This window comes from Diadema antillarum, unplaced genomic scaffold, assembly GCF_040938485.1.
Source record: "Diadema antillarum isolate AM-2024a unplaced genomic scaffold, OU_Dant_1.0 seq00001573_RagTag, whole genome shotgun sequence".
Classification (NCBI taxonomy): Eukaryota; Metazoa; Echinodermata; class Echinoidea; order Diadematoida; family Diadematidae; genus Diadema; species Diadema antillarum.
The window spans coordinates 509,139-527,862 of record NW_027272293.1 but is presented as its reverse complement, the minus strand read 5'-3'; the positions used below and the strand labels follow the sequence as shown (position 1 = coordinate 527,862).

The window sequence follows — 18,724 nt, the reverse complement described above, 5'->3', positions numbered from 1 at the left end:
ACACGAGGTGGGCATGTCCATCAGTCCTGGTGTGGTTTGAAGTATCCCTATCATGACCTATTAGCCATCTCTGTAATAATCAATTCAGCTTTATCACTAAAAAAAAAAAGAAAGACAAGAGAAGATAATTCCTCACTCTACAAAATATCTCAGACGAGGTCATCTTTTGTTTCATAAGCTGCAAATGTAGTGTTGGCTTTATCTAATCTTAAAAAGTCATAAAAGAATATTTTTCTGCTGTTGTGCTATTGAGATCTCATGACATCAATGTCATATTTTTACAGTGCACTCAGAAAATGTAGAAATGAACATTTTCAATGGAGGATGCACAAGGCTGCTGCTTACAGGTTTATTGTGTGTGAGTGTGTGTGTGCCCTTCATTCATCCATGCCAATTAGCTGCTTGCGGATAAACATCCATGGAGCAAGCAAGTCAATTGCATATGGGTGAGACTACGTGCCATGTGCACAACAAATTCGTGCAAGCAAGTGCACCCAAACATTAGCTTACAGCTATAATGTATGAAGGTTTGACGCACAGACCAAGATGGCCACAATTCTTGGAGGTTGGGATGGGAGTGGGGGTGGGGCAGACCAACACACACACACACACACACACACACACACACACAAAAAGAGTGGCATAAGCTCACACAGACCCCAACAAACTTGCAAGAATCTTCATCACCTCATAAAGACCAGTATGTCCCAGCACGGCCCCTCACGGCCCTAAAATAGACGGCTCCGTGCACCTTCCTTTCAAAAGGTTCATTTCTCAATTACTTTGTCTCTGAATGTTTTGTCATGTTTGAAGTAGAAGACACTCCTCAATAGAGACACTGAATTCGTTGTACAAGGGCAAGACCTTCTATGTTTAATTGAGGTCACTAATTAATTTTGATGAAAACTTATTATCTGCCTCTCTTGTCTGATTCTTTGTTTTTCACTAATTCTTTATCAGTAGAATAAGGTGGTGACACAGGAACTACACCAAAGAACAAACATTTTGTAGCAAAGTATAGCAGGAAAGTTACAAGTATAAACTTCCTCCATATTTACACCTCTCTATTCATTGCTGCCTGCTCTGTAGTTCAGATGGATTCAACGTTCACACTTTGCATACCACATTAACCAATTATCAACAAACATGCCAACTAAACTTACTAAAAGTATGAACAATGCTACGTTCATGTGTACATACATGTACAGCTGTATGACTGTGCAATCAAGCAAGGTGATATTTGCAGTTTAATCATACTACAGTGAAAAACGTGTCAGACATCAATTCTTTTGGATCAAGTTAGGGATAAATATGAAAGACAACTTGTGCACTTCAGTGATCATACCAGCACAGCAATTTACTCTAAATTTGAAGAAGTCTGGGTCTAAGTAGTGGAGCAGGATAAACGAGTCATGTAAATTGATGGGAGCTACACGAACAGTATGTTTATATTGCAGTAACAGCTTTTCTTATTCTCTGTAAATAATGTTCAATTAGTCCAATATTATCAGCAAATTTTATGTAGTACCATGGTGTAGATACATTCAGCAATTTCTTTACATTTCACTGTTCTGCCTACCGTCTAAACCAAACGTTCATTTAATGCAGCATTTTCTCTGGCCAAGGTATAGGAAGGCCAATTCTTTATCATGAATGTTGAATTAGTGATGGTACCCCTAACAATAAGAAGGAAATATTATTTGATATCTTATGAGCATATACATCATAAAAACTACAATATTGGAAGAAACGTGGCCACAGAAAATATCACTTAGCATCTCATAGCATACACATAGAACACTCCACATAATTACAATCACATTGAGTATATTAAAGACACAAAATGAAACAAAAATATATTTTGCTGAGGTCAATTGGAGGAATAAGGAAAGGGGCTAAAAGGTATTGATGTGTACAGAAGAATGGTCATCAATGTGGTAACGATAGTACAGGTTTATAACTTGCAAATGAAACAGCTAAAGTCTAATATATATACAGCATACAGCCTTGTATGTCCACAAAACTACTGTTATACAGTATCTAACAAAGACACCCATGGAATAAGAGTAATGCCTGCATGCAAACAAACCAACTAGAAAAAAACTACATGTAGACAGCACTCCACACAAACCAAAAAAAGAGAAAGACTGACAACCTTTCTGTGGATGAATGCCTCGTAATCCTGTCAGAGAAGGGTTCGGGCCCATCCCCGTCGAGCAGGCTGATTTAGTTTGGTTGAAATATTGTGAATGTTTGTTTGTATGTGTTTGTTTGTTTGTTTGTTTGTTTGTTTGTATGAAGTCAGCATCAAGTTGCCAGCACAGAAAGCAATAATTGGGAAGGAGAGAACAAAAATCATCTTTAACAACGGATGGAAGGGAAAACACAGATTTGTGAAGTGTATTAAAAGGATTTTCACTTCAGACATAAAGAAAAAAAAATCTAAATACAGTGGTACATTTATCATTGCACAGATTCTCTTTCAGGCAATTAATTAACAATGCAAAGGTCAGCCAGAGTGTCCAAAAAAATACCGTAATTTTTCTGGAGATGTTCCCCATAAAGAAGATGACAAGGACAACCTTAAATTCTTTAAGTTCAACAGCAGCAACAAACTGCAAAAAAATAAAAATAAAATAAATAAACAAATGAAAAAAAAAATGGAGCGATACTGGAATTTCTTCTAATATAGTTACACAAAATGAAAAAAAAAAACCTCTTAAAAAAATGCTGATAAAACATGGATATAACTTGACCATTGCTGGGTGGTGTATGTAGTCGGAAACTAATAACGAATATCATGCCAAGATGCACATTGGTTCTTGCTTTTGGTTCTGGGCTTTCCTTCTTTCTTTCTTTTCTCTTTACACGTCAACTTCATGAGTTTTGTTTTAAAAAAAAGCGGAAGTTAATATCAATTAATACAATTGTACAAATAGTAGAAAGGAAATGAATTCCTCTATCAATTTCCTTGATTCATGAGACAATTTCTAATATAAATTACCATGCATTAAAACACTTATTTAACTGTAATGCTCTGGCCCTATATACATGTAAGTATTTCTAGTTGCCTGACTATACAATGCCTCTGCATACAACTTAATTGGGGAAAAATAACTCGCATATGATATAATGTATCTATATGTTTTCACAAGTTTATCGTGTGTGGTACTTTTGAACTCAATATGCTTGCATGAGCAAACAAAATACAATATGAAGTTTTCAAGAGATGAGGAAACATCTCACTTGAAGGGTCTACCTCAAAATGCACATGCAAAGACAATAACTTGCATATTTGAACGTAATGAAAATGAAGGCCATCTAGACAATGAAATATAAATGATCTTATTGCCTGCATAATCATTTTATATTGCACTTCTGTGAGCATATTAAGGCAAGCTAACAATTGCTTTACATATAATCAACTGATTTATACAATCTTCTTTTTTTCCCCTCCAGTACCCCTCCCCCCTTTTAAAAAAAATAATTTTACCATTATAACAATACACATCAAACCTGGATGGGGAAGCACTGGTGAAGAAGAGAAATGAATTAGATTATATCAGCATGCAAAATGATTCTATGAGCATCCAATGAGAAACCACACAAGGAGTGTGTCGTACTCCACAAACACATTTGCCAGTTTCAGGTAATATGTGATACAGAAACCAATAAAAGACAGCACACTCCCTCTACCATAGTATCATACAAGGCAGGACATTGAAAAGGGTTATGTACTTTCACAATTGAAATGAACAAGCATTGATATAATTAGAGTATATAGAGCAGCTTTGGTATTTTGAGACACAAGGTTAGTTTGATGAGGCACACTTTAGCTGAAGCATGCATCAAGTTTGTTAACCAATCATGAACACACACTGAATGGCTTCAATGAGATTACATTCACACCATCTATGCACCATTCTCCAAAAATAAGAGCGTTACCAGCCCAACAAACCCACACACAAACTAGCCCTAGGCAACATAAACTCACAGTTGGACAAGAATATGTCTGTGCCCTTTCTCAAATCCCCTGTCTGTTACATGGGGAAGGGGGGGGGGGGGTGAAGGAAACAATTCTGGTAAGCCTAACAAGTGAATGTAGGGGTAAAAATTGAAAATAACTTTTTCGTTTGTTTGTTTGTTTTCCTGTATCCTTCTTGTTGCTTTTTTAAGGCTACTGCTGTCTAGGAAAAGCAAACCAGATTTAAGAAATTAAATTGTGGACTTAAGTCATTCTTGTGACTTATATCAATAGATCATGTGCTACAATGCAAAATGTATCCCACGCTGTCTCATGTTTGATTGAAACAGCATTATTCAAGTGAATTACCATTCTTTTCCTGTAAAAACCATAGGTCTGTACTTTGCACAATTTAGCATGCAGCATTAATACCAATGTCAAATATCATCCATTTCAGTACTATCAACTTAATTATCATAGAAACAGATGAGTGCCAACACAAATGAGCATAATCAAACTCACAAATTCTGGATACATGGACCAACAAACACACACAGGCACATACTGGAGAGAGCCCTAGCACCAGATTTATGATACCTTCTTTTGTACTCATGTCATAGTAATTTTGAAGACTGCACTTGACATGACATAAAGGAATAAATGACCAATAACCAACCCAATACAGAGGAAACAAAGGAAAAATTCCCACAAAACATTTGTGCTTCAAAACAGGAAATGGGTATCTGTGGATATGCAGTGCAGGTGCCGTTCACAGATGCACCCTAACTCTGCCTGTTAGAAACATCCCAGTAACACAGAGACACAAACACATACATACATACATACATACATACAGACAGACAGACAGACAGACAGACAGACAGACAGACAAAAGAAGGAGTGACAAGACACCTGTGTTCGACTGCAGTGTTTGCTGGAGTCCACCCTGGAGGCCGGAAAGACCTGCCACAAGAGAGTTAGAGTTAGCTGCCTGCGAAATTGTGGATGCAGTTGTCGCGGTAACGCCTACAAACAAGAGAGAAATACGAAATAGAAAGAGAGGTCGACACACACAACAAAACACTGACATAGGATACAACACAATATTGAGCTAACGTAGTCATTCATGTTTGTCAGTGTAACATACATTCATAGTCATATAGACAAGTACATGTACATGGAGAGACGAGAACACTGAAAAGCAATAACTGACAAGGACAAGACATCATCCATCAAGGCTTTCATATTATGAGGGGTTGGCAATTTGGTTGCTAGGAGAGAGGTAGCAATGTTTCAACAGGAGGATAGGATCTACCCCCCCCACCCCCCCCACCCCCCACATACAAACCAGGAAGGTCAATGTGTCTCTCATCAATGTATGCTTCTGCCATTAAGCAGAATGTATTTTATATGAGGCTACCTCTAGTGAGTCAAGCACAATGTAGACGGCAAACATTCTCTACAAAAATGGCTTTACCTTCAAGCCAGTTATCACATGAATGCATTGAGAAGACATTTTGCTATCAAGGATGTACTATATACACATTGGCTGATTAGCAAATGCGGTCAAATGTCTGGAGAGTATATCCTGAGAACAATGAATTAATTAATTGTTCTGTATATGTCAATACTTGGAATCCTTCTGTATGAAAGAGTTGTTACTTGTAGCATTAAACCTGAATGTCTTCATTAAAGTTACAATAATTGATGAACCAAGCTTGAAGTGATTTTATAAAGTTTGCTTCACACTTTTACATGAAAGGTTCTCTAAAAAATTCTGAGTATATGTCAACGTACTGAAATTGTGTAATATTTGCCATTCAGTTAAGCATATGATAAACAATCAAGATATCCTTAATTTCAGGTGAAAACTTGGTCTTGTTATGAGCCTACATTTGCAACCTTACATTAGAATGTCAAATGAAATCAAATACATTATTAAATACAGCAGTCAAACAAACTGGGCAAATGTGAGATCATTATGGGGTTATATTCACATATTATTGTACCAAATTGTAAAAATACACGTATCCAAAGGGATATGTCACATTAAGCTTTGGGACTAGACAGACCACGACACACTGTAGGCCTATCTGAAGAGCACAACTATAAATTCTGACCTGAACAAATTGGGCCCAATGTACAGAGTAATTAAAATGGAAGAGAAGAAGGATGAATATGTCACATCACACAAGAATACTCCATGCTGGCTTAGCATGATATGTTTATCTCTGCAATTGTGTATTAATACATGGTACATATGAAACAGGTATCTCTATAGATCCTCTTTGCCCTGAAACTTCTGATGTACTATCCATGGCACCCACGCAGTCAAAGAAAGTTGCATTACCACACATACATACATACTTTTACATACATACATACACGCACACATACACTGTATACACACAGACAAAAGCAAAAGAAAAAAAGTCCCTAGAAAAGAAATTATAACTCGCATGGAATATAGCATAAATCTTTTGTATGCCAATCTAACCAAGGGAGGGGGGGGGGGGGACTTTTATGTCAAGTTTAATGGTATAGTTAACTTTGTAAAATATGGTAAGTTTTGGCCTTTTGCTCAATTTTGTGAAAAATCACTGGAAAGAGCCACTTGCAGGTCTAATAATAAACAGTCAAACATGCAATAAAGAGGGCAAGTTTAGGTTTATATCCATCCCTGTCATTTTGAGTTTTACTATGCACACTTATGCAGGTGAAGAGGTGATAAATGATGTAAAAAAGAGAGAGAGAAAAAAAAGGAGGTATGACTTTACTGGGTACAACAGTGTCCCCAAAAGCGAATGACATAAAGAGAGAGAAAGAGAGAGATGCGATGGCATAATTCTGAATTTTGACAACACCATGCTGTGATTGTTAACAGAGATAGAAAGATCATGTACAGAAACAGTACACCAAAGACTCTCAAAGCTATCACTAATGATGTGTTGATAAACTGGATGGCACTATGTGTTGAAGACCACAGATGAGAACTCAATGACAACTTGGGAGACGAAAAAAAAAATGAAAAAAGAAAAAAAAAATTGATGATTGAAAATAGACATTTAAAGGCAACACAAGACAAAAAAGTCCAGAATGCATCACAAAGACTGATAATGATATGATATTCAAGAACACTGATGACAAATGCCGCTGCAATGAGAAAGAAACATAATGGATACATAAAAAGTGAGCTGTCATATGTCAAGCACATTACTATCATGCCATGGACATCTGAATGAGAATGACCTTGTAGCTGATGATATTATGATGCATGCATTTCTTCCATTGCTAGAGTTGAGGGTAATATTTGACAAAATGCAGGGAACAAGGCAGCACTTGTTACTAGACAGGAGTGGAATAAATGCAGTCTTCATGACAAGAAGATGTGTGAACAGGGTGAAACATGAGGCAAAGGGGTGGGCCTTGAGACAGGGGGAGGGAGGTCTTGGAAATGTGACATGGATGAGGGTACATGTATGGTGTTTCATTAACAGGGGCATAGTAAAGTATCTCCTCAAAGTCACTGTACTCAACCCCATATCATGCATTATGCATCTTAGCCAGAAACACACTATAAGTCATGTGGGGAAAGGTATGAGGTGGGCGAGATGCAAGGTTAGAACACATAAACTACACTAGCAGACTTAATGAGCCTACTAGCCAGACACAATATCTACAGCCATACCACATATACAGTAAACAACCAACAAACGAACAATACAGTGGGTAGTTCCAATTTCAGGCAGGGGCAATATTCAATGCTGCGCAACATCAATGAGTTTTGTTATTGTCATTTTTTTCAAGATACTTCTTTACCAGCTTTGTGACCAGAAATCACAAATCCTGACGATGCAAAAAACAGAAAGCTGTGTCATTTAACATTTGTAAATCAGTTCTTTTGCCAACCTGTTGATCCCGGCGTGACACCCATGATGCTATTTCCCTGTGCTGCTGCTAGTAGTGCCTGGTTTGTGGCTAGTGCTCCCTGTGTTTGACCGCCCACACTGTTTTGCTGCTGGTTAACCGCCGAGGCAAGGGCCGCTAGCTGGGGCATGGTAAGCGCCGTCTGACCTGTAGGGGAAGAGGAATATTCATGCCCTGACATGAATGGGAGATAAAGAGTGAGAAGGACATTGGTCACCAGGAAGTGCAGAGGTCAAGGGGTTAAAGGTCGGTGGGTCAAATGAGTTCATAGATAGAGCAACGATGCAACTTGACACAAGGGAAAAGGCAAAAGGGCAAAGGCGGTAAAACTCATAACTTCATGAAGAGAGTGACATTGAGAGAAGGAGGTGAAGTGTGACAGCATTAACCTTTATAAGGTAAGGGCAGGGTACTAACATGCACACTTCAAATCAAAATGGTTCCAAAGTGTACTCAGGAAGATACTTGTATGTTACATGCATCTGAATGGCCAGAAGTCATTCACAATCAGGAGGCTTTTCAATAAGACATTTCACGAAATGTCATTTGTGACAACAGGCATGTTGGTTACCAAATTTTCTTAGATAAGCATGTGTGTTATGATTATTTATACAATCCTTTAATGAAGCCTGTCAGCACATCATCTGACAGCAACAAATGTTCATTGAAACCTATAGCAATGAAAAAATAAAGTTTGTTAATGCATTCACTACATAACAATGAAATGAATGTTTTCAGAAATGTTACTTGACAGGCCATCTATGCAAGTTCATTCTCTCTTTGAATATGAGTCCCATAAATTGTAATATCCGACAAGCTTATGCATTGCATGTATGTTGCTTTGAAAATAAGCGAAGTGCCTAATCAACTGAGAAAACAGAAAGGTCATTTGGTAAATGTGCACATGAGCAAATAACAAATTGGTTTATTACTTTGTGAGGACACAAGATGTTCATGTTCAAGGAACATCCTGCATAGTCACAGAGACTCGTTAGCTCTACAAGGGGCAGAGAAATGGGCAAGGGAGAATGGAGCAGGTGCAGAATGAGGTCAAGAATGGAATGGGTGAGGTACAGACTTCCTGAGGTGAGAAGTAGGTGATACAGGAAGATTAATTAACTAATGAACACTAATGTAAAGCAGTCAAGAAGAGCAAGACAGGTTCAAAGAATAAGAATGCATGGAAAATGGATGGCATAAGAATAGAAGAAGAAGCAAATTTTATGAAGATTCTGGGGCTGGCAAAAAGTTAGCTGGGATACATGCCTCAATAAGGGGATAATTAGATGTTTAATCAGAGTCAATCACTAAATGCATATTTCCAAACTCTGTCAAGTGCACTATACAGAATCCATCCAGGAATGCAAGCTACATGTTATCATATCATCAGTCTCTATAGAAGCATCGGGAGTCACAGAATTCCATAAACTTTCCAAGCCATGCCTAATCAACTTCATTTCTTCTCTTAGCAATGAACCAGTTTTGTATATCTAAGAACAATTGAAAATGCAATACCTACACTTTCACCTTCAATACAACATTAACAGTCTCCCTTCTACTGTAGGCAAACTTTGGCAGAAAGTGCTGCCATCAGTAGCCTAGTCTGTCCTATTCAGCTCACTCTATACACAGTGTTTGAAAGTAAGGCAGTCATTTCAAGGATTAGCACTTCTACCAAAGGGGAGACTTATCAGTTAGTCTCATTTCGACATTACAATGATTTGATACATTTCTCTCTCCCTTCACCATTCCCCCACCTTCAAACAGAGAGAAGAAATGAATGACAAAGGGGGAGGGGACACTGAGATAGGAGAAGTCATGCTACTTAAGTAGGACACAACATTATTGATTTCCTCCACCGTAAGATAACACTTTCAATCCGCTCTAAACAAACATATATAAGAAGACTACTTATACTAAAGTTTATTAGTCTATGCATGAGTAAGAGTTTCTTGAACCAATTACTTAATACTTGTTCTCAAATGCACTTGATATGAGATAAGTTGTCCAACAAAATTGAATCTATTCACTAATAATTCACACAGCTAAGATATTCATGGATATGTGAGTATTCTTTTCCAAGTTACATGGACTAGGCATTCTAGAAGAACTGCCCTTGAAGTGGAATTATTTCAAAACAAAATCAGAGTCAGCAAGAACCAAATAAGAGGTGTTTACTTGTGAGTAGGAAGGGCTGGAAGGGGATATCAGACACACTGTACCTACACAATGGCTGATGCAGGGATAAACACCATTTCAAAAAGCATTCTTCTTCTGGTAGTCCTGTGTCCTTCAGGCTTGAAGATTATCACAGGCAGTGTAGTATTCTGAGAGCTGAGAAGGCATGTTTTGGGGGCAAAAATGCTATCTTTACCTTCCCTGCCACACTCATGTGGAGTAATACGATTTTGGAATAACAGTATTTTCCATGAAACTGCAGTATTTTTGGCCAAAGAAACACCCCCAGCATCTCTACTAATGGAGCTGGTGGGCTGGATGAGTCCGTTAACTGATTAGACTGTTTTTTACATACCTGGGAGCTGAAGATTGCCGAGGTTTGAGACATTGCTGCCTGTCCCTGCACTGTTTGCTGCCTGCTGTGCCAGCTGCAGGAACGCACTCTGCTTTAACCGGGCATGAACAGAGAGAGAAGGGGAGAAGAAAAGACAACATAAAAACCACAGTATATCCCCCTTAGTGACACGCATCTAATGATGTCACACACTGCATTCCTCAGCATCAGTATTACAACATGCACAGTCTAACTCTACATCACGTTTGTCTTTTACTTCATAGTTCTTTGTTGCTATGGTGCTGATAACTGCAATCCTTTCATAACAGGCAAACTTTTCGAAAGCAATGAGGGTTTTGTCCTGTCTTTGATCAAACATTCACATGGAATACAGACCTGATAGCATGGACAGACATGGGTGGCCCAATTGAATGTATATTTCTTTGCTGTCTACTGGGGTACATTCAGTAACCACAAATAGCACTTGTCAGCGAATATGTGCATCGAAGAGTATACACGTCGGTGACAGTCAACTCTAGTTGAGATTCTTTGGCTGTGTGTATATTTACATAGAGATCGGGGATAAAGCTGTACAGAGTTCGTTACAGGGATTCTCAAATATGTCGCAGCCAGGCAAGCCTTCCCACTCCATAGTAGCCCCATACTACCAGGTCTTTAACCCGTTGAGGGCGGACTGATTTTGCTACAATACGCATTTCCCATAGAAGCTTGCCCGTGTATACTCAGGACTCGTCCTCAACGGGTAAATGATGACTTACAACTCTCTACTTAACAATTCTAAAGATGGATGACTGGAGAAGAGCATGATGTCTTGAAGCAAAACCAGCTAAAGGACATATCACATGAAACAGTACAATCTCGCAGTTAGAAAGATCTGAAGCAGCACAGCAAAGCTACTGCTACCCTCCCATCTTCACTTGTTGGTTTAGCCACCAGGGGTGAGATACTTACAAATAGGTAGGGGTTGTTGAGGCTGTTGAGCCCACTGCTGAGGCCTGCCATTTGTAATAGGTTGTTGTGGAACATCTGCTGTGCCATCTGATGTAGCTTCTTCTGCTCCTTCTCCTTCTGTGTGTCGGCAAACTTCACAACCAGCTTTGACGTGCAGCCCTGAAATATACATCAGCATGAGAGAGGCGATAATTACATGGCTCTTTTCCCAGAACATGATTTATCTTTATTTGATGTCCTCTTTTTGTCTTACCTCATAATGTCTTTTCTTTCTTTCCTCACCTTCTCTTTGTGTTTTTCCTCAAGTTACTATCATTTTCTTCCATCTTCTCTTATTGTTGAATGTTCTTCTTAATTTTTGTCTGTGATGGTCACTGGGGAATTGTCCTCAGGGTAGTGGTTCTTGGAAGGGGAAGGGGGTAGTTGTCCCAGGATCATATTCGGGTAGGGGGATGAGAGTTATTGTCACTGTGGTAACTGTCCTATGGGTTATTTGTCCTAAGGGGTAGTTGACCTGGGGCAATGATGTATTGGGAAGGAAGATGTCCCGGTGTGCAGGGAAAGTTTTGCATGGGTATACTAGGATATATCACAGACACTAGTTATTTCATTTTCATTTTGATGATTGGTTTGGAAGTCTAAATTTTACTTGCTTACATCAGAATCAACTTTTGCATATTTATTGGGGGTTATGCTCAAACACAACGAATGAGCATGTTACTCTCTGAAATGCACTATCACTGATCAGTTTAACAGAGAGGTTATTTTACAGTGCCTATGTTGTGCAGAGTAGCTCATTAGACAACTACAATTACAACTCTGTGACAGATACTACCAGACTTTAACGCATTAGCTGATGTACTTTGCTCACACAGAAAATGATGTGTTCAGAACTGCATGTCAACAGTAAGCCCTCTCCAGAAAAAAATGCAAACCCTACATATGAGGATACTGTGTACACATAGTATGTAAATCCCTATGATAACGATCACATTTTCTTACATATTTAGCATAATCCTTATCTTACAACAGCACAGCAATATGTATTAAGAGTATAACACATGCTGCTTCCTCAGTGCCAGAGAGCAGGTAATCGCATACATCGCTTACTTTCAAGAAAAATTGTATAACAATTAAATCTGATGACAATAAAAGTAGTAATTTGGGAAGTGAGACTTGCATACTGTTACTTGAATGTTTGAAGAGGACCTACATTCATATCATAAAGAAGCAAAACCTTTCATGCTCAAGATTTCATACAGTTTTAAGAGCAAGGGCACACAACCTTTTCAGCATGAGTCTGTGTAGTATGCAAAGACCATGCTAATACCACTCAGGATGGCCTCTTTATACTTGTCATCTTTGGAAGCATGAGATATGCAATCAACTCTATTACCTCGAAGTGTGAATAAATCAAACACAGATAATATATACACCCCTAGGCAATAATGCAACTGACTGAGACCTCACATGGCCTACATTAATACTGAAACACAGCATACTGTAGGATTGCAAATGAGGAACCATTTCACAGGCAACTTCTCTAGTAAATGAAAGTCTGTGACACTGAAAATGATTTCTGGTAACAAAATCAATATCGGGCAAATTACAACAGACAGAAAGAAAGGAAAAATAATATAGAGGTGTTCCTGTTTCAGGAAAGGTTGTCCAGTACTTACGTCCATAATCCTTGATTGGTGCATAGCTCTTATTGCATTTAGGGCCATTTGCCTCGTTGAAAATGTTACAAAGGCACATCCTGGAAATAAAATAAGCAAGAGAAGATTGACAAACTATAAGTATTAGTATATGAAAATGACTACCATTGGCTAGAATGTGGTAATATTCACAAAAATTGATATATATACTAGAAAAATATTAACCGAAACAGAGAAGCATATAAAAATTAGATAAAAACATTCTTGAGGCTTACAAAGAGGTGTCTACAGCACGCACCAAAGTTGGTAAAACTACGTGAAATTGAAGTCTTACAGCTTCTTGAATTGGAACCCAGTGGTGGCAAGACTTCTTTCATATCAAAGCATATGGTATTAAACTTGTATTCCTTGGAATAAGAATTAGTTTGTATTTCATTTTTCTCATAACCATTTCCAACACATACTGTAAAAGTGGAAATTTTCGCGGTGTTGAAATTTTTGTGCATTTCGCGCAACCAGAAACTAGCATGAAAATAAAAGCGCGCAAATATTTTTGCTTGCCTTAATATGTTCCAATAGTCAATGTCTTGATTCCGCGGAACTAAAAACACGCGAAACTCTTCTTCCCTGGCTAATTGCGAAAAATTAGTCACGCGAAAATGTTCACATTTTACAGTATATAATTTGTGTTATCTTTCCATATTTTTTTTTTTCAGAGCCTGTCACTGCATTTGCAGGCCTTGTCCTAGAAATACTTGTCACACAACACATACCAAATTCTCAGCATACCTTTGTGTCCACCCATCTGGTCCCTTAGTATGTGGCACTCTTCGATGTGACCGAAGGGGGCGAACATCACCCTGACGTCATTTTCGTCACACTTCTTGGACAGCATACCCACAAACAGTTTCCGCTCTTCAACTGCACACAGTAGATCCGGAGAGGTAAGTTATGATGGCAAGAGAGACAAGGCAAATTACGTCAGGTTCAAATACCAAGTTAAGAAACGGGGTAAATTTTATGACTTTTAAAAAACAAAGAGATGATTGATCAGGGCAATGTGTATCAGGAAATGAAAGTTAGTACAAATAAATCTATTACAAAGAATCAATTTGAACACAGTGTAAATATGTAGAAAAAGAACACAGAAAGGAATGCTGTTCCATGGGAAACCAAGATTAATTCAGATGTTAAAGTTGCGCACAATACTTGGACTTGCAAAATGAAGATCTTCAAACAGCTTATTGCCATCAGCGTCACCATGAAACCTTCCTTGGACCATTGACAAACCTAACAGAGAACTGGCAGTGCAGGATTGAGTAAGAAACGCAGAGATTTTGGCAGCAAATACAATCCCACAGCAAACACTGCTCCTGGGGACTTAAGATCAGGAATATGAATCATATTCAGTACATCACTTTTCCTGCTTTTTCTTTCTCATGGTATTTATGAGACATCGTCTAAGCACGATGGTTGCATCGCGACAATCAACTACTGATTTCTTTTTTCTGACTGTAATTTATGTCTTGAAACATTTCCCAGATAAAGAAGACCGCTACTAGAACTGGTACATGTATTGGCAATCGGGACACAATTCAGGGTAACCCCAATATGCAAAGCAACGTTGTGGAGCCTTAACACAGATGCACTGTGGGATAGATCAGTAGCATTGTCACTTCTGGTTGTCAAGCTTGCATCTTTGTCCACATAGGATACACAGCGATCAATGAGTCAATTTTGTTCATACTACTCTTTTCCTCAGTTTGAATGTGGCGTAAAAAGAGCTTACAGATTTTCAAGTCGACTGATTGCCGCTATTAAATCATTGGTCATCGCTGCGATGCTGCAATGTGTTGGTCACACGATAAGCAAAGAAATCTTCAAAAATAGCCCTGGATGAAAGACGTGACCTGGGTTGGTTGCTTGGCAATATACCGTAAGCGGTGCTTCTCCCTCGACTCGTCCCAGTCACATATATTGGCAATGTTTACACGCTGGTCTGGCGAAGAAGATGCAGCTCAGACCGGATCCAACTTTGCTACAAAGCCATTCCACAATGCATCTGAAACAGGGCTGGCTATGAAGCTATTGTGTATTGGTGCTACCCCAGATTTGAATGATTACACTTTAGTGTGGCATACCAACAACACATGCAAATTAGCTGAGGCAATGATATCATTCCCTCATAGGTTTCTCACTGGTTCATACACAAATAGCTGAAAATAATCTTTTAGGCCATTAATTAAGCAATTATAACCTATTTCCCTTTAAAAGACTAGCTCATTCCTAAATGATTTTAACTACACAATCATCTGAAGCACAGATTAGTGTGTGGGTCAGTGGTAGACTCCTGAGGACAGGTCACTATCCCATGTTATCTAATTTGCATATCAGTGCTTGCAATCACTATACATGTAAAGCATCAAACTTCCAATGTATCTTTCCCTTTTTAGATGCCTGCGATTTTAATAAATTTTCCACTGTTCCACTGTTTCCACTGCCGTGGTGGAAGGAGCAAAGGGTGGGAAACAGCTGAGATGAGAAAAACAAATTTGTCATAAGATCCTCAAATTTGGTCAAAATCTATTATTTTCCCTTTTTGGTTTAGTTATATAGTGTGTTTTAAGGTTTATTCCTACAATATGTCAAAATTTTGTGACAAAGTGATGAAAGCGTGAAAGCAGAAAAAACTTTTTATGTGTATGTAGTATGTTTACAAGGATTTGAAAAAGTTAGAAACAAGTCTGAAGCTTTAAATTACCACCCTAAATAGACTCTACCCCTAGCAACAAGGGGGAGCATTCTCATTGGTTAATTCACTGGAGCTTGCACAATGCCCTTTAGATTTGTAAGAGCTACACTTGGTCTATGTTCATTTCTTCTTCTTTTGTTTTAATGTGTTTTGTCTACCTTGTTCCTGCTGCATTGTTACTGTGCTCTTGGTGTAGTTAGATACAGACAAAAGCTGTGCCCTTAATACCATTCCTTTTTATGCAGGTCATTATCTTTTCAAAGTCAAGTCTTTAATTCCTTCATCTTTCTGGTTTTCTGTTTTGGATTTTTTAATGTAATCCTCACAAACAAAGCTTTGGGAGAGCAATCCTATCAACCCTTGGTCATGGATGCACAAAGGAGACTCCACAAAACTGGCAAATGGGCAAAAATCTGCAACAATAGTTTATTCAGATGACTAAAAAATTGGTGCCCACTGAAACATGGTCTGTCTTCAAATGGTAGCTCTTGATTGTAAAGAAATTTACAAGATGAAGAGAAAAGTAACCAATATTTTAATTTCACTCCATGTTTTGATGAGAGTCAATTTCTGATGCCCACTTGGGTACATCAAAGGTGTTATCTCCTTGCTCAGACTTATATCATGCTGTTCATCCACTTATGTCTTCATTTACTTTATCTACATGAAGCCATAATTGCAAGGAATTTCTCATTCTCTACAATAATGTGTAAAATATGTGTTGCTGGATCTGATTATGTTGCATGAATACTGTTTTCACAATCATATCACATTTCTATCATGAATGTGAAAGTATCAATGGTCTCAATATTCATTTTATTATCAAAAAAGTTACATGTAGCTGAAATTTGAAGCCAAATGACACATGTTTTGCCTAAACAAGACAAGAGATGAATGTTATTGAGATCAACAAAGGAGAGTAATAAGTGTAAAAATATTTTGGCAGGGGCTTGGAAAGTGTATGCTTGCTAAAGCCTACCACCAGACCGTTTTCTTGAGCAAGAGAAGCCAGATGCATGCATATAAATATGTCATATTGTTTGTGCTCCTAGGGCATTAAGATAACAGAAAGGTACACACACATACTGGTATTTACTATGCTGGTTTGAGGGGGAAAAACATAGAAATGGTGTACTCACTAAATAGGCATACCATTTATTTGCATTTGAAAATATATAATGACTAACAATTAATAACTTCAGTGGGGAATTGTTCTAGCAGCTCTATCAAGTAAACATGATTTGTGAGTGTGTATGTATGTGTGAGTAAGTGCTGTGTTTGTTTGCTTTGATTTTTTTTTCCAAGTATATATGAAGGTAAATACATCCCTCTGACAAGTAGGATAATCATAGATGAGACTGTATTCTTCTCAATGCATGTAGACAAGTATAGGGAAATTCATTGGCAGTTAAATTCTACATGGTTGAAATAGTTTGCTTTGGAGAAACAAAACCATATGAAAGAAAAAAATGTTTTCATTTAAAATTGAGATGCTGTATAGTTAAGATGAGTTTGTGTTTAGAATTATATAACCCAAGGCAAAACTTTTGTAGTGAAGGTATACCATCATGGAAATTGGGAGAATGTTTAGAAAGTGTAAAATTGTTTAGAATTCAAGCATTTGGAGAATCTTACTTCAACAATAAATATTAACTGGATGAATGTTTTGAAGCTCTGAGAACTGCATGATGCACAAATACAAAGTGTACATCGACATGCTTTTATCAATTTTGTTGATAGCAAAAGAATAACTAATTAACATGTGGTAAGAGGGATGACAGTATTAAAATTAGCAAAATCTATGCCATTCTCCCTAGTACATATGTGTGGAGCAAGCAATACTCTCTGACAGAAAAAGAATCCTCCATCATTTGCTATGTGATTGCCATTTCTCTGTGGTTTGCGTGTTACCTGAAAACTAGTACTACACATATTCTACAAGTCAGCTGCACTCTATAAGACTCTCTCCGTTGCATTGAGATAGAAATCCTCCTGGCATCTGGGCTATCTATATAGAGAAGGTGGAAACACTGAGGAAATTCTTTCTACTTGTCTTTGGTTGCACTTGTGACAGAATGAAAATTATGCAGGTAACTTTCTGGAAACACTAATACCCACGACAACTCTACATGCTCTCCTTAGACCCCTGATATCTCAGTAAAGGAACAATTTTAAAGACTTGTTTGATGTATAAAATTAAAGCAGAGAATTAAGGAAATAATTTCATGTCATTATTAGAGAATCTGCCATTTTTGGTTCCTCTTTTTTCTTAGTGAGTCACATATGAATGAGGAGCTTTTCACTGCATAATAGCAGCCTCAGCAGATTACTAGAATTCATCATCTCATCTAACATTCACACACATATACAACATAGTGGTGGGTAATACTGCAAGCATTTGACTGGGAAATCCATGGAAGCCAACTTTATTTCTCTTGCAAACCAGAAAAACCTTGGGCCCAACATTGACACAAACTGATTCTGATGCCAGGACCACAATAGAATTTTGAAGACATCTGCTTGAATCATAACTTGGTGCTATGCCGACAGCGAGGCATGGTGGGATAGAGTTCTGACACGCTGGAATTGGGGGAACTTGCCAAAGAGTACTGCAGCCTCTACTGTCTGAAGCATTAGTCCACTGTTATCCCATGAACAAAATCTTCATGGGTATGAATGGAATGAAGTGAATGTGAAGGCCTGAATTCGTACTCTGTGAGCTGGAAGACTTGGTTTCTGTCTAGGGTAAACATGGCTCCAGAATTTCTGTGCTGTGCACCTAGAGTCAAGCACACTCTGCCAGCACTTGACACATTTTTTGAATGTTGAGTCATGATGTGATATCATTTCCCAGAACTAACGACTCCATACAGGGTGAAAACAGGTTGACATTTAGCTGTGTCGTTGTAAGGATAGACAAGGTGTAGATGAAGTGAGTG

The 18,724-nt window shown here is 38.1% G+C and overlaps 1 protein-coding gene across 8 annotated transcripts in view; it reads right to left on the bottom strand.

Moving 5' to 3' along the window:
* Positions 1-18,724, bottom strand: part of LOC139710817 (CUGBP Elav-like family member 1) — a 185,422-nt gene that overhangs the window by 23,852 nt on the left and 142,846 nt on the right. For 3 of the 8 annotated variants that reach the window (XM_071622729.1, XM_071622728.1, XM_071622731.1), the window contains 7 exons: positions 13,823-13,954; positions 13,055-13,134; positions 11,376-11,534; positions 10,425-10,515; positions 7,874-8,065; positions 4,877-4,990; positions 2,156-2,221 (listed from right to left, as the gene is read on the bottom strand). In XM_071622729.1, coding sequence (XP_071478830.1) covers positions 2,156-2,221; positions 4,877-4,990; positions 7,874-8,065; positions 10,425-10,515; positions 11,376-11,534; positions 13,055-13,134; positions 13,823-13,954 — 834 coding nt within the window. The remainder of the gene's footprint in view (positions 1-2,155; positions 2,222-4,876; positions 4,991-7,873; positions 8,066-10,424; positions 10,516-11,375; positions 11,535-13,054; positions 13,135-13,822; positions 13,955-18,724) is intronic. The other 5 variants (XM_071622732.1, XM_071622730.1, XM_071622733.1 and 2 more) reach the window with 5 other exon arrangements.